Genomic DNA, 23153 nt, shown 5'->3' with positions numbered 1-23153 from the left:
TTGAGGTAATGTAGAATAGTGGTCTTATACTACAGAATCATAAGCACTTGTATAAGTAATGTAGACAAATAACCATTTCTCCACTTAAATCTAACTAAATCTCCGGAAATCTAGATCTAAAGTAATATTATAAGCCATGGAATATATTTTTTTTTCAAATACGACATTTTTATTTACAATTAACAATTTTTAGGCATACATTTCTTATAAAAATTGAATCAAGCTTAGTAAATAAAGTGGATTTAGTTTCTTGACAATTACCCAAAAACAATGAGATCATGAGATATTATTATAAAACCGTTTTCCCAAGCTCCGAGTGAAGCCAAAGTCAAATACTTACAGCTAGTATAATTATAAATAAAGTTATGATCGGTAGTCGTCGGAATCTCGGCTTAGTACAAAATTTAAGGAGTTCGCTTTAAAGTTTCAAGGCAAAATGGACGTATTCGGTGTCCAAAAAGGACCCGTCAATTGACTTATTTTATAAAATTTCGAATATGGAAAACTTGTTTTGTTGTTTCGTTCATCATATATATCGCCAACACAAAATCATATCAAAATAAACGAGGCTCGGCTCAGATGCGCTTCAAAAGTTACTCAAAACAATTTCAATATTCTAGCTAAAGTTAGTTTAGGATAGTGAGGGGCTTAACTCTAGGGCTTTAGGATTATTTTCTTGTACTCCAGGTAAACCAAAAGTCTGGGTTAATTTGGTACTCGTGTTTGCTTAACTGAAGCTTTTAGATTAGCTGAAGTCTGCGAAAACGATCCCCCAAGTGCGGCTTAGAAGTAGGATTCCTTAGAGTTAGCTAGAGTTAGGTCTTAGGAGTACAGAAGGACAGGCTCTTGGATAGTCGAGTAGAAGAGATAGAGATAGTCAGAAAGGATAGTTGGAAGAGAGAGGCTGAAGCTTAGACCTGCAATCGAAATTGTTTTTAATAAGCCATCCAAACGGAGTGTGCAGAGTGTGTCTCGTGTGTGATTTATTTTTTTTTCTGTTCGCTAGTGTTTTCCGGGGCAGCCTTGATGGCGGCTGCGGCTCTTCTTCCCACCTGTGCCGGCGGCTGTGGCGCCCCGCTGCCGTCCTGCGATCCGCTCTCCGCATCCGAGTCCTTGAGGGAGCCGCCCTCCTCGTCGCCCACCAACGCCCGGTACTTCTTGGCGATCGCCTCCCAGTCGGCCACGTTCTCGATCCGATTCTGGTTGGCCTGCGAGAAACTGGCCTGCGATCCCAGCGGTGAGAGATGAACCTGAGACAGGGCCACCGAGTCTAGGAATTTCACAAAATATTGTTAGATATTGTTAAAAAATAATGGCATTTTGAGTGAAAAATATCCAAAAATCAAGAAAATTTCAGTTTGAGAGTTGCCTAACTTTAATGTACTTTAATTGCAACAGAATCAATCAACACTAATGAAAAACTAACTTCGAGTACAGCCGAAGTTGATATACCCTTCCAGATAGAGTAGCGGTATGTATTAGTTATTATAAAAAACACTGGAACGGAGAAAATCTATCAAATAATTTTTTGGTTACCATGTTTTGATGCAAAATTGAGGAGAATCTACGAATCGTTGTAACTCCAGGCACTTTTCATGATTTCTAAGGGGATCCCCCAGAAATTTTGACAAAAAATCTCAAAAATTTTTTGTTTCTAGATTTTGATGCATAATCATGGAGAATCGATCCACAAATCGTTTAAGGTATTCCGCTCAAGAATCGGATGAAAATTGCCCAAGATATAGCCATCGCAGGGGGCCATATTGTCCTTCCATGCACTTTTCATGATTTCGAAGGGGATCCCCCATGAAACTTAACAAAAAATCCCAAAAATTTTTTGTTCTTAGGTTTAGATGCAGAATGACGCGGGATCTATCTAAAAATCGATTGAGGTATTCCGCTCAAGAATCAAATGGAAATTGGCCAAGATATAGACATCGCTGGGGGCCATATTGTCCCCCCATGCAGTTTCCCCATTTGGAAGGGGATACCCCAGAAAATATGACGAAAAATCTAAAAAATATTTTGTTCTTAGGTTTAGATGCAGAATGATGCGGAATCGATCTACAAATCGATTAAGGTATTCCGCTCAAGAATCAAATGGAAATTGGCCAAGATATAGACAACGCTAGGGGCCATATTGTCCTCCCACGCATCGTTCATCATTTTCCAAGAAAATATCATGAAAAATCTACAAAATATTTTATTTTAATTTTTTGATGCATAATGGTTTAGAATCTATCTACAAATCGTTTAAGGTATTCCGCTCAAGAATCGAAGAGAAATTGGCCACAATTGTATTTAAAAAAAAGTTATAATTTTTTAAATAAGAGATCAACATAAATATTTCATATATAAATATAATTATTTTTTTTCACAAAGATATCTATTATAAAAAATATATTATTTTATAACACATTCTAGATTTTTGGATGTTTTTTTCTCAATGTTTGAAAGTAGAAAGTTGCGGAAAGAATTTTGAGCTAGAGCGAGCCGATTGTTCAGAAAGGTATTTATGAGTTATGAGATATGAGGATAGAAAGCACAGATAGGACAGATAAGTTTTAGGAATAAAAGTTACTCTTGGGCTGACACGCTGTTAGCTACAAAACCCTTCAGATGGGATATTTAGATCCCTGATACTTGGGATTGTTTGGCGGTTGTAGCCCTGCAGCGATACATACATGTCTCACCTTTCTTGATCTTCGACAGCCATTTGGCGCCGGCTTTCGTTCGGGGACTGGCCTGACGTATTCCCATCATCTGAACCAGACTTGGACGCTTCTTTTTCTTCATGCGTGCCTGAACGCGTGATTTGTGGGATTTGCAGGTTTTTGGGGTTAATCAAGGCGCATTAGACACAGGACAATAGTTCACATACAAGACAAGAGACACAACGTAAACGCAGTCAGCAAAAACAGTAATCACATCGAAAGCAAGTAGGTGCCATTGTGCAGGATATTTTTGGTGGAATACAGTAAGTGATCCTTAGATGTTACTTAAAGAGTAGCTCATTAAGGCCACCATTCTTTGGATTAGTTACTGTCTTTTGAAAATAAGTAGTAGTAGTGCCAAGTGCCAGAGGTGGTGTTTGATTTGTGGGCAACACACTTAAAGCATTCACAGTGATGGTAACTTCATTGCGGTTGTTGCCAAATTGCTTTAAATGGGTTGGGGAAAAGGTCAGCAAACTACACCCGTCCAGACTCGGTTCTGGTAGTTGCGCAGTCAACAGTTACAGAAACAGATACAGGAACAGGATACAGGATACAAATAGACAGAGCGAAATAGATAGAGCGACAGCGACAGCGGCTGGGAGGCGACTGTTGTCACCTGAGATTTTACCTTGACCTTCTCGACGATCCACATAAACCAGGTGGTAACTAAATTAAGCGGCGAGGGCGCTGTTGTGGTGCGATGCATATTGCGAATAAGCTTGGACAAGCCGAATTTCCACTCGATGTCGGATTGGGCCTAGTATTTCATAGGTTTTTGTTTTCGTAATATTTCGTATTGTTTTGTATTTGTTTGCGGAGTGTGCGATGTTGTATGTTGAATGTTGTTTGGATGAGACATGATATAGGGAAGAACAAGAACACAGGAATACACAAGATGAGTTTCGTGAGCTAAAGCCTCGGAATTTACATTTTTTTCTTATGTTTTTTATACGTAACTTAAGAGCTGCAAAAATCAAGTTTTTATAATAGAAATACACAAATGTAGACGCTTGTTTTGAATGGCAATTTCTTGGGGGTTCTCTTATAACTATACAACGAAATTCCCATTCAAAACCTAACGACTTTATTGGTATATCTCTTGAGACTTAAGTCCTAATGACAAAACACAGACACATAAACATGCAGCATTGTTTTCTAAATGTAGAATATTATACTTTTTTGATTCATGCATAAAATCAGTACTTGGTTTCAGATTTGGACTTGCTCAATACACTGGTCACAAAAGCTGGGAAACACTTCTAATCCACTAAAGCTTGTCTGCACTGTACTACACTAGGACGCAGGTGGTTTCCATCCTTGAGATACTATTTCGCTGGCGCGCAAAAATGGTATCTCTCAGATTGCTAAGTAAATGTTTTCCTGAAAAAACCTGGAAGTTGCAAGTCTGGGCAGTTGATGGATTTACAGATAATGCCAAAGTCTCTACAAAAATCTATTTAATCTAAAGGATAACATTTTTTTTTGACTCATTGCTAGCTGAAAAAGACTTTAAGGTTAATTAAGAACATAGATACAAATACATACTTAACTTAGAATATATTTAATTAGTTTATTAAAAAATAGAGGGCCAAGAGCTTAAGGTATTTAGGTTATAAAGCGCCGTTTAGCAATACTACCTGTATGCGTTGATAGGTGTCTGACATCATAGCAATCAGCAGGTTAATTAGCACAACCACCGACACCAACATGTAAATGCCAAAGACAATTTTGAACAGGTACTCAACCCAATACGGTTGAGTGGGCGTGGCTACATTTTTGATTTTGTCAACTTGGGTCTGCTCGGTCGTCGTTTGTCCGAACACGGCGAAGAACAGCAACTCGAACGAGTTAATCGGATGCATGCGCACTGTGTCGGAGTCCCCATATATACAGATACATTTACGGATACCAATACGTTTTCTCCCCCCCCAGATACAGATACAGATACGATTTTGACAAAACAAAAAAAAAAGACACCCCCGGACAGCACGCATATATTGGCCGGCGTGGAAATTATTTGAAAAATAAAAAGATAACGGACGCCCATCCCGGAAAGTGGTTGGTCGTTAAATATATATATTTTTGTCATTTTTTTGTGATTCGTCGATTATTTTCCAATTGACCAACCGCAGTTTCGGCCAATTCAATTACAATTTTAGACGGTCAGTTTGGGGTTGTTTTCAAAAGCACACACAACAAACAGTTAACAATAAAAATGGAAATTAAAATGGAAAAATTATAATTAAAGAGGGGAAGAGGAAAAGCAGAGAGAGAAAATACAGATTAGTGGGGTTGGCGATACAAACCTGAATGCGCTGATAAGTATCCGACATCATGGCAATTAGCAGGTTAATCAGTACAACCACAGACACCAACAAGTAGATGCCAAAGACAAATTTGAAGAGCACCTCGGTCCACTCGGGACGCAAGTGTCGCATGGGATTGATGTCCAGGGTGGTCGTCTGTCCGAAGACCGCGAAGAACAGACGCTCGAATGCCAGAAAAGGCGTCATGGGTCCTAACATGGGTCCGAATATTACTCAAATATCTGAACTATTTAATTCTTTTATTGTTTTCGATTTTGTATGCATTGCTGCAGCTTGCACGGATTAAATATTTGAATATTTTTTAATTGGTTCGGCTTGGCACAGGCGTTCGTGCGAGTTTGATTGTTTTGATTACTTTGAAGGTTATATATTTTTTGGTGGTTTTTTGTTAATAATTTTTATTTGAGATTTTTGTTGGAGAGTGCGGGTGAGTGATAGAACACGTCAAAAGCAGCATCTCGCAGATCGCAACAGCAGCTGAGCAATTCGAATATCTCACGAATACGAGTATCGGTATTAGTAGCGGTATCGTTATCGATTCGATTCGATTGGTTTCGATTATTTCGATTATATCGAGTGCAGAATTTGGTGGTGGCAAGCGGCGCAAGCTGAAAGCCCTGGGCAGGCGGGCATTTCGTAATATCGATTATGATTTATTGAATTTGAATTGACTTTTTTTAAAACATCAACATGCAGTACTGGAATTTTGAGTATTGTACACTTTTTTCAAATGGGTATCGTTTTTGGCTAGACATTGACATAAATCAGGTAATAAAAATTCCAAAAAATAAATAAGAAATAATAAGGAATATGAAAATGGTAAATTTATAACCAAAAAAAATTGAAGGTTTCGAGAAAATAAATATTTGAAAATTTCATTTTAAAATAAGGCATGCATTATTATATTCATATTTAAAACTAAAAATTAAACATAATTCAATTGTTTAAATAAATTCAAAAATAAGTCTTTCTATTTAAAAATAAAACTTGAAACAAATAAAAAGTTACTATAATAAAATAAGTTGAAAAATAAATAAAGCTTAGCGCATGGATACCTATGAACACAGATCCACAACATCAAGGATGCGGAAAATGGCTTTCCCGCGAACATGCCTCAAAACGAAAGTAACTGAAACGAGCAAGGCGAAGGATTTCGAGCAGCGGGTGCGGAGTTGTGGCTTTTCCATAGAACTGGAAAACAAACGACATAAAACTTTACGCACAACATCGAAGGCGGCAACGCAAAGAGTTCGAATGCCGGTAGTATCGGCAGTATAGTTATGGGCGTTATGGGGTTAAGGGTCAGCCCCAACAGGGGCCATGCAAAGGCGGGTAAAATATATTTGAGGAGGGTGGGGGGGTACAGGGAGTGACTAGGGTTCCGGAGACTTACGGTCATCCTTGTGCTTGCGTCGGAATTCGCTGAAGCGACTATCGACATAATTCTCCACGGGCGGAGGTCGGGGGGTGGGCATGTCATCTGTTCGGTTTGGATTCAAGATCAGATCAGAGTAGAATAGATATTAGTGAAGGACAATCGAGCAATAGGGTAGGGGAGGATTGTTGGTATTACGACATCAAGGTTGGAGGTTCAGGCTGTTTTTTGTACTTGTTGAGCATGCAATTGTTGTATTATGTGGTTGTAGTTGGTTCTTTTGTCTTATTTACTTATTTAATTATCGTGAAACATCGAGCACACACAAATTGGATTGGATTTGTTTGGTTTGTTCATTCAAGGCAGACACAGATACTTATCAAGACACATTGAACGTTCAAAAGAGGAAGTTTTGCACAAAAACATTCCAAATCAAAAAGATAATCAAACCAAAAGTAGGTAAGTAGTAGACGGGAGAAAGCAAAGCAAACGTCTGGACTTACCGTCACTGAAGTAGCCTCGATTTCGGTTCTTCTTCTCGAAGCTGCGCAGATCCTCCGGCGAAAAGTTGGCAAAACTCTGATTCAGGGCCACTATGTGCATGGAAAAGCCAAACACGAAAATGGCTAACACAGCCAAGAACCTGGCCAAATCCTTCAGCAGATCCCCGATGATGATGGCCCAGGGTCCGAAGAGGTGGTGGAAGGACAGAAAGTCCAGGATCTGGACGCAGGCCAGCAGGAAGGCTAGGGCGAAGCACTGATTCCGGCAGTAGACCAACGTGGGCCAGTACTCCTTCGAGACGAACACAAAGGCCGCCACATGGACGCCCACTCCGGCCATTCCCAGCAGCAGGACCAGCACCTTGATGGATCCCAGTCCCGACTTATCTGACGGATTCGTCAGCTCGAACAGCAGCAAGCCACTCAGCCAGATGAGGAGCCCGATCTCGTACCAGTAGGGCACCAGACTCAACCGGAGCACCGGGTAGATGGGCGTTATGCCCACGATGCTCAGGTGGATCATGAGGTAAATGTGCGAGGTGAGGTACGACATGAACTTAATGATGGGCACCTTGTTGAACTTGTGGCCCATCGGGAAGGTGAAGCCGATCCACACCGGTGGGCAGACGATGAAGGCCACTAACAGGAGGAGGATTTTCCAAGAGGCCCAAGTCAAACTTCCATGCCAGAGTTCCTAGTTGAAAAAAAGGGACATTTTAGTTTTGTGATGAGTTCAATTTGAAAAGAATAATAAAAATGTAAAGATCTATATATCCCTGCAGCTTATGTTGTGAATTTTTTAAGACTGCCAGGATATATAAGGATGTGTAAATATTTCTCCATCACACACTTGCAGGTATCGCTGCACCACCGTATGGGCAATCACTTCTTTTTGTTCGTTTTCTATCAGGACGTCGAGAAACTCCACGTTCCGCTTATCGGTGGCTTGCAGAATCTTTCCGGCGGAGTCCGAGCCGGCTGCCAGGGCTAACAGCTCCGTGGCCATTGTCTCACACTGCTTGCCAGCAGCCACCAGATCCTTGGCACGCTCTTTTTCCTGAAATTAAAAATAAAGATGATTTAAAATATGAAAAGGACTTCGAAGTCCAACCCTTACCTTTGTGGAAAGAGTGATATAAATATTGGATAGCTTGGCAGCTGTATCCACCGGAGCCGGGGAGACGAGGACAAACTCCTGTATGGGCTTGTTGTTGTGGTTCTTGGACACCACCATCAGGTTGTAGACGAAGCGCTTGTCCTCCATCAGCCCATAGGTATCGTGCTCCTTGTTCATCAGGTAGCGAAGCACCTCGTTGTGTCCTTCAGAAGCGGCGAACCAAATGGCGGCACATCCGTAGTTGGTCTCCGATTTGGGAGAGGCTCCCGCCTCGCACAGCAACTTCACCACCTCCAAGTGGCCGGCTTTGGCAGCACAATGCAGTGGCGTCCAACCGTTACGATCGGTTGCATTGATCTCCGCACCCTGGCCGAGCAGAATCTCCACCATCTGGATGTGTCCATGCATGGCGGCGATGTGCAGTCCCGTCCTGCCGTTACGATCCGTCGACTGGAGGAGTTCCGCCGACCGACTCAGGAGCAAACCGACCACTGACATGTGTCCGCCGAAGCAAGCCAAATGGAGTGGATTATAGCCCTAAAAAATGCCCGTAATATATATAAATATACGACTACTTCTTCAATCCGTCACTTACGTTCTCAACGGTCGCCGCATCCACTTGAACACCTGCCGAGTTGAGGAGCAGTCGCACCACGTTCTCGTTTCCGGAAAATGCCGCCAAATGCAGTGGTGTCATCCCCGACTCCGTGCCCAGTTCCCCGAACAGACTCTGTCCCGTGGGTGTTTCCGACTTGACCGTGGCCGGAACACTGGTCAACAGTTCCCGGACCGTGTCCGCTTGTCCGTAGTACGCTGCCACGTGGAGCGGCGTCAAGCCCAACTTCTTACTGTTGATCCTTAGGGAGTTGGTGCTCTTCAGGACGTCCAGGACCTGTCCGTGTCCGTTTTGGGCCGCCAAATGGACGGCCGTAAATCCTGCCTTGTTCTCCTCCGTACAGGATGCCCCGGCCCGGACCAAGGCCTTCACCACATCCGCGTGACCACCTTCGGCGGCCAGCTGGAGGGGCGTGGCATCTGTTAGCTTGTTCCGCGCCGAAATCACGCCCGACCGATCGAACTTCATCAGCTCCTCGATCACCTTGACGGATCCCTGCATGGCGGCGATGTGGGCACAAGTATTGCCGTCCTTGCTGGTGGCGTTCACCAGCGACGGGTGCTGTTGCAGGAAGAGTTTGGCCACTTCAGAGTAGTTGTTCTGCGCGGCGACGTGGATGGGCTTCTGGCCCAGGTCGTCGGTCGCATCAATGTTGGCTCCCAGCTCGAGGAGCAGCTGGCAGACTTCCATCTGCCCGCTGGCCGCTGCCAGGTGGAGCGGCGTTTGCTTTCGCAGCGTCAGGATGTCGATGACGGCGTTGTGGTCCTTGATCAGGAATTTCACCAGGTGCGTAAATCCGTTCATGGCCGCCAGGTGGAGGGCCGTCCGACCCACGCGGGACTTGGAATTAATGAAGGCCTTGTTGGTCAGCAGGGCGTCGCACACGTGCAGGTACCCCCTCTCGGCGGCCAAGTGCAGGGCCGATCTGCCCTCCGTATCGAAGACGTCCACTCGAGCGTGATTCGCCAGCAGGTTGTTCACCAGCTCCATGTGCCCCCGATGGCAGGCAATCAGCAGCGGTGTCCATCCCACCGATGATTGACGGTTCATAGCCTTCTGGATGTCCGTGGGATTCATGTGCGAGATCATCTCCATCAGCACATCATTATTACCGGCCACGGCACAGTAGTGGAAAGCCGTCTCCAGCGCATTCTTCGTCTGCAGCGTGACATCCGCTCCGTTTTCGAGGAGCATCCTCACAATCTGCTTGTCGGACTCTGGGATGCGCACCTCCTCCTTGGTGATTTGGCAGGTGTAGTGCAACGCCGTGGCGCCGTCGTCGTTCACCGAGTTGATGTACGTAGTAGCCTTGTCAGGGCCATGCTTCTCCTTTACGGTATCGATCAGATGTCGGACTATCTCCGGGTGGCATGCCCGGCAGGCCATGTGCAGAGGGGTTTCCCCGGTCTGGAAAAGAAAGGAAAAGGCTTGTTAGAAGTGGTTAAAGTTTATAGTTTATTTTCAACTCACATTTGACTTGTACAAAGGGTCGCCTTCGTCCTCGAGCAGCTGCATCAGCGTGGCCAGGTTGCCATGACGGGCAGCCACATGGACCGGGGTGAGACAGTCGTCGGTGGTCAGGTTGGGGCTAGCCCCTGACTTAAGCAGCATGAGGGCGCATCTGTCGCCATCCTTGACCCTAGCTGCGATATGCAAAGGGGTTTCGCGGAGCTTGCCGCCCCGGACATGGACGTCGGCTCCAAATCCGAGCAGGGTCTCCACAACGGCGGGTTTGGCCGACTCTACGGCTATGTGAAGTGCGGTATAGTTGTCCTGGGAAAGAGTAGTTTAGGTTATGAACACAAAGTTAATAGTCCTTTACATACATTGGTGGTCACGTCCACCTTCTCGCCCTTTTGCAGCAGCGTATTGATGATGCCCGTGTGGCCATAGGCGGCGGCGGTGTGGATACTTCGGGCTCCGTCCTTGTTGGGCATGTGGAGGTACACGCCCTTCTTGAAGAGCATCGTGGCGCACTCAGCATGACCGTTGAGTGACGCAATGTGCATCAGAGTGCTGCCATCCTTGGTGCGCTCGAAGATGCTCGCCTTGAACTTGTCGGCCAGTATCTCGATGACGTGCGCGTGCCCATTCTCGGCGGCCAAGTGCATCGGAGTGCGATCTGGGCAGGATAAGGATAATATATGTATTATTGACTGTTTAACAATTTGAGCTATTTCATTTCAAATCAAAGAAATTGGCATAACTCTACTTTAAAGGAGTGAAAGATGTTTCCATCACTCATACGCACTGTTGCCTTGTCTAAGATTTTCAATTAAATAAATTAATATATAAATGGTTCAGGTATTTCAGAATTCCATATAAAGAAATTAAATATATCTAAAAAAAAACATAGGAATACTTAGGAACTTGATTCAAACAAAATTAAGTACACCCATTTTAAGCGGAAGTTGAAAGACAAACTATAATAAATTTAAATTGAAATGTAATCCCAAATGTTTCCGAATAATATCTCCTTATATCTCATTTCATGGGCCAACCTTGGCCTAGTTTTCGGCGGACCTGGGACTCACCTTGATTGTCCGCAATGGACGCTGAGGCGCGCACGCCATAGAAGTACTTGAGGAGGGCCTCATCACCTTCGGCGGCGGCGATGTGGAGAGGCGTCTGCCCCTCCCCGTTCTGCGTGTCCACATTCGTTCCATAGTCGACCAGGATGCGGACCATGTCCACGTCCCGCCGTCTGGCGGCCAAATGCAAGGCCGTGTCTCCATTGGCCGTCGTTGCCTGGGGGGAAAGGGAACGAAATACGAGCATGAGACTGCACTCGGAAAAAAATATGCAAACAGAAAATCGATTAAAATTTGTAGTGGTTTCTCTTAAAATTAGTTAGCTTTCCAAGCTTCTGGATTATAATTCAAAATTCAAAAACGCACTTCTTAAACTATTTGACGATGATTAGAGCTTCATTGATTCGTAAATTTTTTAAGCTCTTTCGGTAAATAATTTTGTTGAGTGTATGAGACTGCACTTTATATAAAACAAATTTATTTTGGGCTATGCAAATCAGATGCCCATCCCCACGACTTAGCTGCGTTTTCGCCTGGCTTTTGACCCAGTTTGGTTGCCTTTTGCCGGCTGATTGCGTGCCGAAGCCGAAGCGGCCAAAGTCAGGTGTAACTTTAACTTTAACTTGAACCCCTCATAGCCCAAATAGCTGGCCCGCAACTAGCCCGCTTTGGTTAATTTAATCAACACGCACTGCTCTTGGCATGTGTTGCACTTCAAGTTCTGATTGAAAATCGCACAAACTTTGCCAATGTCGGCGCACTGTTGCACTTTTCACCTGCATTCCATCGCCATAATTTACCTGTGCGTACCCGAGGGCGGAAAATTTGCATTTTTGATTTATTTACCCAGTGGGTTTAGCGCGACAGTTCAAGGCAAAAAGGTCCGTGTGGACATTCTCCGACAGCCGAGCCGGACACTTTGATTGGCACCCTGGGGACGGGCTTGAAAGTCTGTTTGCAATCTTAATCAAGTTTTTGTTTTTTTAAGCCCTGTCACGGGGTTTTAATTCTAGTCTTAACTAGCAGTTTAAGTGGACATTTTTATAAGCCTCTGTTGGACGTTTTGATTGACAGAGTGGAAGAGATTATAAATGATTTAGTTTAAAGTTAAAAGAAGTATTTGATTACCATGAAAAGTTTTCTAAAACCTGGACTTTTACTTACAATTTATTAGATTATTTTACTTTCAAGACACATACTTTCAAAGCTGAAAAACTTGCTAAATGGCTGAGGTATTTTTAGGTGTTAAAGGGTGCGAATTGCCCGGAGATTTAGTCCGAGCTTGGCTGATAACTTACCTTTAGTTGGTCCGCCGTTTGTGCCGCCAGGAGTTCTCTGCACATGGACTGATTACCCGACTCGACGGCCAGGAGCAATGGGATTTTGCCACGCTAAGTAAAGGTGAGAGATAGGTTAGTTTACCTTATTTTAGTTTAGTATGGCCAATTAGGATAAGCCGACACACACACACATACATTTTAGAGAACTAACACACTCGCACATCACATAATCATAAATAACCAATTAGCCAATTCAAGCCTCAAGTGTTAACGGCAACATGTTTCTCTATTTTTAGCCAAGTTCGCAACTTTGGCGCTTCAACTTTGAAACTGCCAAGGGGGCAGGAGGATGAGTAGGAGGAGGGGGCAGGGGCGTGACGGGGAGTCATTATTCCTATCTACCAAAAACCAAAAGCGAGTAAATCAAGTTGTACAGCGACTTGACCCCCTTTTTTTTTGGTAAAGTTCTCCTCTGTTTGTTATTTGTTTGTTGTTGGCAACGAGTTTAGCGCCCTCGAGAGAAACTCCACCGATACACATCGTGGCAGGTCGTATATCCAGGGAATGCGTGAGGAAAATGGAAAAGCAAGCGTATCGAAACCAAATCGAATCGAACCGAACCCGATCCGAAGTGAATGGCATCGGAAGCTAAATACTTCATCCGGCTAATTTCGCCTGACAGTGCCATTCCACCTCACTCTAATTGATTTAAATCAAGTTGCTGTTTGCCATTTGCCGCAGCCATCGGGGCGCAAATCGAGGTGGGTAAGCATTTTGTCTAGACAATCAATCGGTGGCACTGCCACCCGATTTCCCTCCAATCACCACCACCTCCCTGACAGCTCCTCACAAATCCCTCGATGGCAATTCGGTGGAAATTTATGCGCTCCCCTCGCGTGCGTAATGGAAATATCGCCTGTGCATTTGCACACGTGCACGTGATGCGACAAATAGTTCCGCATTTCAGTTGAGGTGCCTTCGGGGGGGCAGGCTGGAGGCACAGGATCCAGCAGGCCTAGAGTTCGGTTAGCCAATGCTAGTTAATCAGACTGGGACGACAATGCCGATGGTAATTCAACTCTGAATGAAGGCAAAGCTCATTGATACAGTGTGGAAAATGTGGAATAATTTAAGGGGGAACTCAAAAATAAAAGTTTATTTTCAATAATAATTGATTAGAAAGGTTAAAATTTTGTTTAATAAATAAGAAACTGTATTATACCTAAAACTTCTCCACCACTTCATCAAAGAGAAAATATTGTAGCATACACTTATGCGTTTTCTTGGAACACAATACGACCTGTATGCCTACTGGATCCTTAATCAATAGGTTAAACGTGAAATTTAAATTTAAAATATTTAGTACGCGATTAAAAAACTTATCTCAGAGTACTTAGAGTAACAGAGTACAAACAAAGTTTAATATTTATATTCTCCTACAACTATTTTTTAGTCTCTGTGTAATGGACGCAATCATATTTTTGGGGGCTTTTAAGATTTCCAGGCAGTCGAAATGCATTTAAGGGGGGCGTTTTTTGCATATCGATTTTTCCACAAATTCTGTTTGCTTTATGTTACTAGCTTCTCTTGGAGTAGTAGTTGTTGCTGTTATTGGTATAGGTATATATTTTTTGGCGATTTTTATTAAGTCTTTGTTTACGTTGGCACCGCCTGGCACTAGAGCCTCGAGAGCACTCCACTTCGCAATGAACTCAGTTTTGAGGAAGCGAAGCCATTGCCTGAGGAGATAATTCGGCATCAATTGAGCTGCCAACACTTGTGGCTCCCCCAGTGGCTCACACACAGACACACATGAACTCAGTCACACCAACACACTGTCAAGCACACATGGTCACACTTACGCCGTCCGCCTTTAAGCGAATATCCTTGCCAGCAGCCGCAAGAAGAGCGCGCAGGATATTTGTGGCAGTTCCGGTTTGCCGACTCGACACCAAATGCACCGCAGTTTGTGAACGCGACTAGAAAAAATTGGGAATATATATGGGTATTATTTATTATCAATAATAATTCTTGAATTACGAGTATTGACGCCCTTATTGGTTGGGTCTCACTTATCGATATAGGGCCGGAAAAATGTTAATGCTGCGCTATGTGGTTTAATGTTCACACCCTCGACTGAGGCCTGGCTAACTGGCTGTTCCCATTCGCTTCAAAATCCCATTTGCTACTGAATAGGCGAGTGGCTCGTTTTTGCGTTTATAAGCACATTTCGTGTCATTTTTCTTTTTTGCCTCTCTCTCTCATATCACAGATTGACAGCCCAAAAAAAAAAAAAAAAACTAAATAAAAAAAATAAAGAACTCCCACTGACAGGCCGCAATGGGTTCGAGGGAGATGGAAGCGTCCCCGGTGGGGTGTGTGGAGGCATAAGGTGTACGGCCAGGTGTCGGATTTGGATGTGGATGTGGATGAGGAGTCCTTTGCCACGCACACACGCCAACGGCACACTTCAAACTTGGCTGTTGCTAAAACAAAAATTTCTGCATCTGCCCGTCTCGCTTCTGGCGCACATGCCGTCTCTATTCCGTTCCGTTCCGGCCCCGGTCTGCGGGAGCTCTCTTCTGATAACCATCAGTAATTTTGGCAAGCCCACGCCCCCTAAATCACCAAGTCTCGAACTCATTGCGGCGAAGAAGAAAAATGAAGAAAGCCAAATTAATGGCGACACGAAAAATGAAACAGGGTGCAATAATTACAGGCTTGACAGGACTATTATCATAAAATTATTCATATTCTTTTATATTTCCATTCCATATTACCATTTTCTTTTAAAATTGTATGCTTTGTTATTTTAATTTACTAATTAAAAAAAAAAGTTATAATGTTGTTTATGTTTTTTTAATGTAAGAAATTGTTTTATGTTGATTATTTGCTAAAGCTGCTAAATATGTGTTTTTCTTTTCAACTAAAAATGAAGCCTTATATCTTGTCGTATAAAAAATTGTATTACAATTTTAATATTTATATATTTATCAACAAAATGTAAGGATATTCAGATTATAAAGAGGCCGTAATAAGTCCAATCTTTAAGATCAGTTTTTAATAAAGGGTATATGAATTCAGCTTGTTTCTAAAACGAACTTCCCTTTTTCGCATTTAGTTTTATTGTCCACCCATTTTACCATAATTAAAGGGCAGAATTGCTCTTTAGAAACTAGAATCTATCGGCTCTAAAATTTCTATTATATAGATCAAATTATAACACCCAAATTTTCCATTTAGTTACCCTTAGATAGACCCTCCTAAGCCTTCTAAGAATATAAAGAACTTTTCCGCCTTCTTACTTCTTTCTTCTAAAACCTTCTAATATACTTCCTTAAATAACAGAAACTTTAAACTTGAATATCCTGGCAACCACTGCAGAGGTTTGTTTACTTTGAGAGGTCGGCTCTTTGAGTAGCAGCAGTGGCTTTAATCGGGGCCTAGACATTACCATCTTAACCTTGTCGCCAGTTAATTGCCGGGCTCCGCCAAAGTCACATGCAACATGCGAGCCACAAAGTTGCATCTTCTCGGCTTCTAGGCTCTGACCTTTGATTTCATGTTTCTTGACCGTTTTTTTGTTTTGTTGTGTTTTAGTCAAATGAAATATGCGTCTAATGGCCGCTAATTGCCCGCGAATCGAGCTGACAGCAGCCTCAAGGTATGCAGCAATTTCCTCAACTCGACACTCGAAGCCCTGGAAAGTCCTGGGACTTGAGAATCGAGAGTGTCGCTTGACGTGTCGCGGCGCCAGCTATTACAGAATATTTTTCCTGACTCACAATGAATGTATAGCCCCAGATATATAGTATAATGCTATTGGAATACTCACGCCACCGGTGGAGAAGGGATCGACACCGCGTTTTGTTAGCAACAATTTGACGACATCCTCACGCGAATACATTGCCGCAATGTGTAGCACATTATAATTATCCTGCAAGAGAATAAGAGTGGGAGAAATCAATTGCAATTCATTGGCAGGAAACACCCCATCCCACCGCAAATGAAATGAGGGAGCTGGGTCAGTTCAATGGGTCAAAGTCGGTTGGACGGTTAGTTTTGCATGTAAAGGGAAAGGCAAAGGTGTGGCCGGTGGTTGATTACTTAAGCCACAATCTTGCATGCGGACTTTCACTTACGGACATTTCTTAATGGCCACAGCCCAACCGACCCCCAAAAACCTCACATGCAAAAACTGCATCAACTGCTCCTCCAAAAAATACAAAAAACTAAACCAAAATGTGACCCTGAGCAAATCACCGAAACGAAAAGTACTTTAAGATAACGTCTTGCATGAAGTGTTGAATTCTAGCCATGGCTTAGATGGCTTGGAGTGATGTCAAGTGACTCACATGTGAATTGGGGCATGAGGCAATATTTATTGCTGCTTTATATAATAAGCCATAACGCAGCATGTTACACATACGCCCCGTGTGCCGTGGGCTTAATTTATACCTAAGCCTCCCCATTGTTCTCAACCAGAACGGAAGTGAACTGGTTTCATATATAGCTACGTATATATTTGTAAGCAGGGAGTGAAAAAGAAAGGTATTTGTGCCTTGTCATCAGGTTGGTGGATGGTAATTGCAAAGGTTTCAGAAAATCATATAAGGTGAGAAGAATGTTTGTTAGTTTAGTTGCTGCTATGGGGCTACTAATCTTAAAGTAAATATGATTATTAATAATAAGAGTTATTTATTTAAAATTATAATAAGCATTTACAAAGGCAGAATCACTACAAATCTTAAAACAAATAACTTAAAATAATATTATTTATTTTTATAAATAAATTAAATACGTATCTCGTGAAGAAATGAATCCTTTTAGAGACTTCCAATTGTTTTTCTACCTTAGTTAGAGTGTCTTCCATTCGAGGCATTTGAAATTAAATGTTAGAGTGTCTTCCATTCGAGGCATTTGAAATTAAAAGTTTCCCTGTTTTATTTGCGACTATTTCTGGCCATAGCTCCCTGCTAATTTGCATAAAACGCCAGCCAGGCAGTAAGCCAGTCGAACTGGCTTCCAGTCGACGGCTTTGACACATGTCCAGAAAGCCAATCCAAGACGTTGGCCCGAAACAAAAAGCCAAAGTAAACATAGAACCACAAGGCGGCCCAAGGAGCTAAAGGAGCCGAGGGCTACAAGGTAGACAGATAATATTTCACGCGCTGTTTTGCATACTTTTCAGCCCGCTTCCAGTTTGTTTGGGAGTCTCTCGTGTTTTGGTTTTCAGTTTGAGTTCGAGTTAGTGTTTGTGTCAGTTTGTTGGGCCAGGGCGAAAGCAAAAACCGGAAACAAAACCAAAACGGAAGCGCAAATTTTCCAGCACATTTTTGCCGTTTTGGCCGTAAGAGGTGGGTCGACCCAGTTTCGTGGGTGTTTTTCCCTTTTTATTTTGTTTTATTTCTGCAGATAGTCGTGCATGAGGATGAGGACGTGGATGTGTGTGCCACGTGGATGTCCTGGCACGTTGACGCCCAGCAAATGAAGTCATTTTGGCCCGTTGTCACACACCTTCCGGAGAAGCTTTAAAATAATTGCAAGACCTCATTACGCGACTCATTTGAATTTCGCTCCTTGCATGTGCACTTGCGGCTAATGGAGTTAATTAATTTTCGCCCCTTCTTTTTATTATAGAGGGAGGGCACGCACTTTTATTGCCTGACAAATGAATCGGCCTCATTACTCCGCATTTTATTTCACGCTGTCATCGCACACACAGCACATGTGGAGCGGGCACTGCGTGAAGTGCTTCGCTTGGATTTAATTAAAATTGCATATTAATGACGCCACCGGCTATAAAAATGTAGCGGAAGTCGCGTCTGACGTCGAGGACGTCGACGTTTCGGCCACTCGAAAGGTCAGGCCGCAAGGACCTCGAGGTGCAAACGGAGTTTTGGCCAACTGGGCGTACATCGGAGTCATGTGCTTGATTAATTGGCTTTTAAGTTGCAAGGAGGTGTTGCCAACAGGCCCTTGGCTTTCCAAAAAAAAATGAAATAATACAAAGACTCCTTGGAGTTGAAAAGTTAAAAATGTTAATTAGTCCGGCGTTACATCATACGAGTAAGGATATACTTTACAATGGTCATAATGGTCCTGGAGCTGTCGTGTTGAGAGTGAATTACTTAGGCCTGGTCTGACAGTTAGATAAGTTGCAAATTATAAATGCAATAAACAGTATTCCCGGCCCAAGTCAAGTTTTTAATTCATTAGGCCTGCTGGGGAGGGGCGGTGCAAATAATATTATCTCTGTAAGTCACGGAGTGACATTTGCGAACCAAAAGAGTAATGATGCACGTGAGGTGTGGCTTTTATAATGAGATCAGGATGATAGTGTAACATAAAAGCAGGTGTGACCTTTGCAGTGACAAACGAATTAGTGGTCAGATGAGGTAATACTTGATCTACTGTTTGGGGAGAGGACTTACTAACTAACTAAAGGATAAAGAATATTATGTGAGCAGTTCAAGGGGATCAAAATTTTAATTCTGATAGGTTTTTCTTAACAAAATATACCTATCTTTATTATAAATCTTAAAGTCTATTTTCTTTACAAACAAATTTAAGATTAGAATTACTAAAAAAATCATTGCAAAATCCTAACATTCTCAAACTCAAGACTCTCAAAACTTCATAAAGAAACTATAATGCTTTATGAATATTTTTCCGGCAAGGGTGAGAAAATTAAAGTTACTATGTTTGTTTTGGTAATTCAATTGGCCATGTCTGCTCAGGTTTGGCAACAATTATTTTGTAATTAGGTCAAGGATTTTATCGTTTCTGGCCCTGAAGTACGCATATACGTACGGACATGTGAATGGTCAGCCAAAAAAAGAAAAGAAGCAAAGCCCAACTTCAAATGAAATGTGCTAAGTAATTGCGGCATGCAAAGCTGGCCGGGCTGAGCTGAGCTGGCCGACAAAATCGGCCAATTGTTAGCGGGCGGACTTAATGGGCAACGATGCCCAAACTGCTCACTTCATTGGAGGGCCTGCCCACGGCTGCTGACATCGAAACGAGAATTGGCCATAATCACGATGGCAAATGGCGAAAGAAATCAGGATAAGCATCAGCGCTGACCTTTCATCTTCACTTGTTAACCTCTTTTCTGGGCTTATTTGATTTAAGTGAGTTTTAATTGGAGCCAGTACTTTAAATGAAAATTTAAAGGCAAATATGGAAATCAGAATGTAGCTTTAAGAAAATCCATGTAAGCTGTTTAAATTAAACAAAATGCAAATCTTTGTCGGAGACTTAACCCTATACCACCAGTAATTCCCTAGAATATTAATTTTGACTTTCGCCCAAGGACCTTTAAGGAAATTCCCATGCCGACTTTCGCGTGATGTGGTTTATTTTGGGGTTTTTGGCGAAAAACCAAAGTCGACTCGACTCAATTCAGGGAAACTCCACTCGAGACTCGGCCATTGGCCAAGCTCGGTTCGGTTGACCCATTGAGGGATTGAGGTATTGAGACATAGTGCCTTCGGGTGAGTGGTGCGTGAGTATCGTGCGTAGTTGTGGGTGGATGTCGGCTTCACCCACTGACGCCCCGCTCGAGATTTAATTATGCGGCTTTTATTGATTTGACACAATTTCAGAGGCTTTTGTTTCGCCGATCTTGGCTGAAACAGCTGGCCGGCTTCTAAATTTGGCTACACTCCACATGGAGCTTGCTTTAAATAATTCCAAGAATTTTCCCGGCAAACACTTACGTTGTTTCGGGCACCCACATCGGCACCAAGTTCAATCATGCGATCCATTATGGCCGTCTTGTTGTCCTTGGTTGCGTACATCAATGGAGTCATGCCGGTGTTCTGAAAGAAATAATTTAAAAATGGCATTTACATCTAAAAAACTTAAAAATATGTATGGTATAAAGATAAATGACAAGTATTCCCATTATTAATCGCCAATAAAATCAAATAGGCGGTAAACAAAGTTCATCTATAAGAAGTATCTCTTAGAATTCAAAAATATTTATTATATTTCATTTAAAAATATTTTATAAGTTTTATTTCCTGCTAACTTTAAAGCTTTTATTTCAATTATTATTTATATTATATTTAGCGTTAGATTGTAAAACAAAAAGTATAACCAAGATATGTTAGCTCTTGACCTGATTGATAGGCAGAAATTAGAATTGCATGCATCATTATGATAGAATTGGCCACTCCCGCGCTATATTCTAATCTCAATTGTCTCTGATTGTCCCGTCATTAAAACGAAATCAAGAACCCCAAAAACCCATCAAGCCAAGAACTAAGCGCCAAACCCTAAAGGGCCTAGAGCCCTCGAAAAAGCGAAAATAACTATGCCAAAAATAGAAAAACTCTAGCCCTCGTCTGGGCCATATTTATGCAAATATTGTCTCGGGCTCAGTCTAGTCTGGCAGACAATCTGAAATGGTAGCATAGCAATTCCAACCCTTTTACGTTTGCACCTCCCCCGCATTTCATTAGCGGTTCCGCCGCCCTCGACTGTTCAACGTTAATTTTATGTCAACGACTTTTTCGCTTGATACCGTTTATGGTAAATTGAAATCGAAGCGCTTCAATTGTTCGATGTTTTATGAGTTTATTGGGCAGGTAGTCAGCGCAACTTGTGGCAGGACTCCCCAAAACTCACAGCTCAGAGTTGGGAGCTGGCTTGGGAAGCCAGAGACCGAGCCGGAAACTCAAAGCCAAGCCATCGCCTTGGCAGCCAAACATTTGGGACGCGCTATCAAATAACATTCATTCTCTCCCGGCCTCTGTTTTTCTGTTTTTAGCTTTTTTGAATGTTTGGTTTTTCTTTCTGTTTTCTGGCCTCCAGTTCCTGGGCCCTGTGTGTCGTTATTTTGGCTGGTAAACAACCAGAAATGGGAAAATGCCGACGACGTTGATAAGGGCGACGTTTATACATCAACTACACTTTAAATAATTATGTTTGCCTTTCAAATAAATAATGTCTATTTTAATTTGAACATGTCTTTCCTAAATCTTCCTATTTTCTTACCAAAATTCTTACCAATATTCTCACTTAGGTTCGTTATAATAGTCTTCCCTTCAATATATACTTTCTTTACTAAATTTCAGCTTGTTTAATATTATTTTCTTGCACCTCTTATTTCAACAAGTTGGTATATATCTGGAACTACCCTTTTTTTCAGTGTTAACCCCGTTCCTGTATTTATTTCGATTCCTATTCCTGCTTTGGCTGACAATTGATTTTACAAATTTTCGCCGCAACAGCCTGCAGATGGCTTACTGTACAGTACTCACCATGTCGTGCACTCCGGCCAGCGGGATATGGTTACCGTCCTCGCCCACATTGGCCACATACTTCTCGAGCTTCTTCAGCTCGGCCTCGATGGGCGTCCATTCGCTCTTCATGGCCAGTCCGAGGACTTTGTTGGCCGTGTCCCGAATGGAGGCGCCGGCACTGGGTGGCTTCGGGGCGGGATAGAGGTCCATGTCCTTCTTGTCGCCATTACTCGAGCTGTCGTCCTTGGGATCCGAGTCGGCTTTACTGGCCGGAGTTGCCCTTTCGCTGGGCGTGGCCGAATCATCTGGCGGACCGGTCAGCGAGGAGGGAGTCTTGCGTCCAACGCCGGCGCCCCCCGCACCGCCACGGCCACCACGCCCACCGCGCGGCTGTGACATCCTGAATACGGCTCTGGTATCCTTGCCTTCGGTGCGATCTGGGGTTTCCTGTTTCCTTTTTAGAACATTACACAACAACAATAAGAACAAAAAGGTTCCGGGATCAGGGATTCCAGGTTAAACACTTTGGGCCGTTAAATGGTTTATGCTGCCATTATCTATGTTATGTTGCTCGGTTATTGTATTATTATTGATTTGGTTCGCGATTCGGGGGATTGTGAATTTCCGCTGCATACTTTCAGGCTCTCCTCCGCTTCGCACACTCGCATTGCACAAATTCCTACGGCCTCCGCATTTTACCAATATTTGTTACCAACAATTTGCATTTTCATTGGCAACAGCAAAAGGAAGCAAGTAGCAGCAAAAGCAACAGCAACAGAAACAGCAAGAGACACATACACACAGACAAATATACACTCAAAACACGGACGAGTAACAAAAAACGTTTCCAGCTAGTATGGCTTCTGGCCAACACATCCGCTCGCTATTATTCCACTTTGATTCTTTCGCTTTCTTCACTTTTACTACACAAATTTATATGTTTAGCCCCTTTATGACTTTGGTTGCGTGTGCGTTAACGGCGGTGCCCCCTTTTATATTTTTTTTTTCTTCTGGTTCTACTTTTCCCATTGCCTTTTTTTGGCCAACTGAATGTCCCCTTAGCCACTGGCACTTGATATTGTGCTTTCTTTTTGGGGCCCAAGTCTTGGGAGCAACCAACAACCGTTTGCCACGAGCGTCTGCGAGTTTCTGATTTGCCAAACTCATTTCCCCATCGAGTTGAGTTTTCCCAGGAGCTCGAGCGGAAAAACTCGGCCTGCCACTCGGCGGTCCTGGTTGGGCGCCTTGGCAACACGACGAAACTGCCAAGACGAAGGACGCTCCGGCGAAAGCCCGAAAATGGTAAGCCATCCTGGCATCCGCGCAAGCGTTTGTTTACAATTGTTGAATCCCCACTCCGGTTTTGGCAAATAACATTTTTTGGCGCCAAATCTCAGCCGGCGGCCACCTTTCGTTAGGATTTCCTTAATTGCTCA

General features: G+C 43.0%; 1 protein-coding gene across 5 annotated transcripts; it reads right to left on the bottom strand.

The window, feature by feature from the left end:
- Nucleotides 1–166: 166 nt before the first annotated feature.
- LOC6497215 (serine/threonine-protein phosphatase 6 regulatory ankyrin repeat subunit A) lies at nucleotides 167–22898 on the bottom strand. Of its 5 annotated transcripts, none has more exons than XM_032451687.2 (17): nucleotides 21736–22869; nucleotides 20188–20289; nucleotides 16302–16403; nucleotides 14329–14445; nucleotides 12485–12577; nucleotides 11190–11403; nucleotides 10482–10777; nucleotides 10126–10428; nucleotides 8635–10062; nucleotides 8040–8576; nucleotides 7773–7979; nucleotides 6923–7616; nucleotides 4355–4584; nucleotides 3346–3474; nucleotides 2694–2802; nucleotides 1053–1270; nucleotides 167–917 (listed from the first exon to the last, which is right to left on the bottom strand). In XM_032451687.2, the coding sequence occupies exons 1-17, from the start codon at nucleotides 22114–22116 to the stop codon at nucleotides 912–914; spliced, it is 5166 nt and encodes a 1721-aa protein (XP_032307578.1). In that variant the 5' UTR covers nucleotides 22117–22869; the 3' UTR covers nucleotides 167–911. The 5 variants fall into 5 exon arrangements, with proteins under 5 accessions (XP_032307578.1, XP_032307581.1, XP_032307580.1 ...); XM_032451690.2 differs by lacking the exons at nucleotides 167–917; nucleotides 4355–4584 and adding exons at nucleotides 5024–5235; nucleotides 6438–6524 and having other exon boundaries at nucleotides 929–1270; XM_032451689.2 differs by lacking the exon at nucleotides 167–917 and adding an exon at nucleotides 6438–6524 and having other exon boundaries at nucleotides 929–1270.
- Between the last annotated feature and the right edge of the window lie 255 nt (nucleotides 22899–23153).

This window comes from Drosophila ananassae, chromosome 3R (genome assembly GCF_017639315.1).
Source record: "Drosophila ananassae strain 14024-0371.13 chromosome 3R, ASM1763931v2, whole genome shotgun sequence".
Taxonomy (NCBI): domain Eukaryota; kingdom Metazoa; phylum Arthropoda; class Insecta; order Diptera; family Drosophilidae; genus Drosophila; species Drosophila ananassae.
Note: the sequence above shows the minus strand (reverse complement) of the source record. Positions and strands in the feature narration are given on the sequence as shown.

Excerpts from the sequence above, each read along its gene's own strand:
- LOC6497215 (XM_032451689.2), bottom strand. The coding sequence starts at position 22,116 with ATGTCACAGCCGCGCGGTGGGCGTGGTGGCCGTGGCGGTGCGGGGGGC. Across the intron at positions 10,429-10,481 it reads AGGTGGACGTGACCACCAAT|GACAACTATACCGCACTTCA; the intron begins GTATGTAAAGGA and ends ACTCTTTCCCAG. Across the intron at positions 7,980-8,039 it reads ATATCACTCTTTCCACAAAG|GAAAAAGAGCGTGCCAAGGA; the intron begins GTAAGGGTTGGA and ends TTTTAATTTCAG.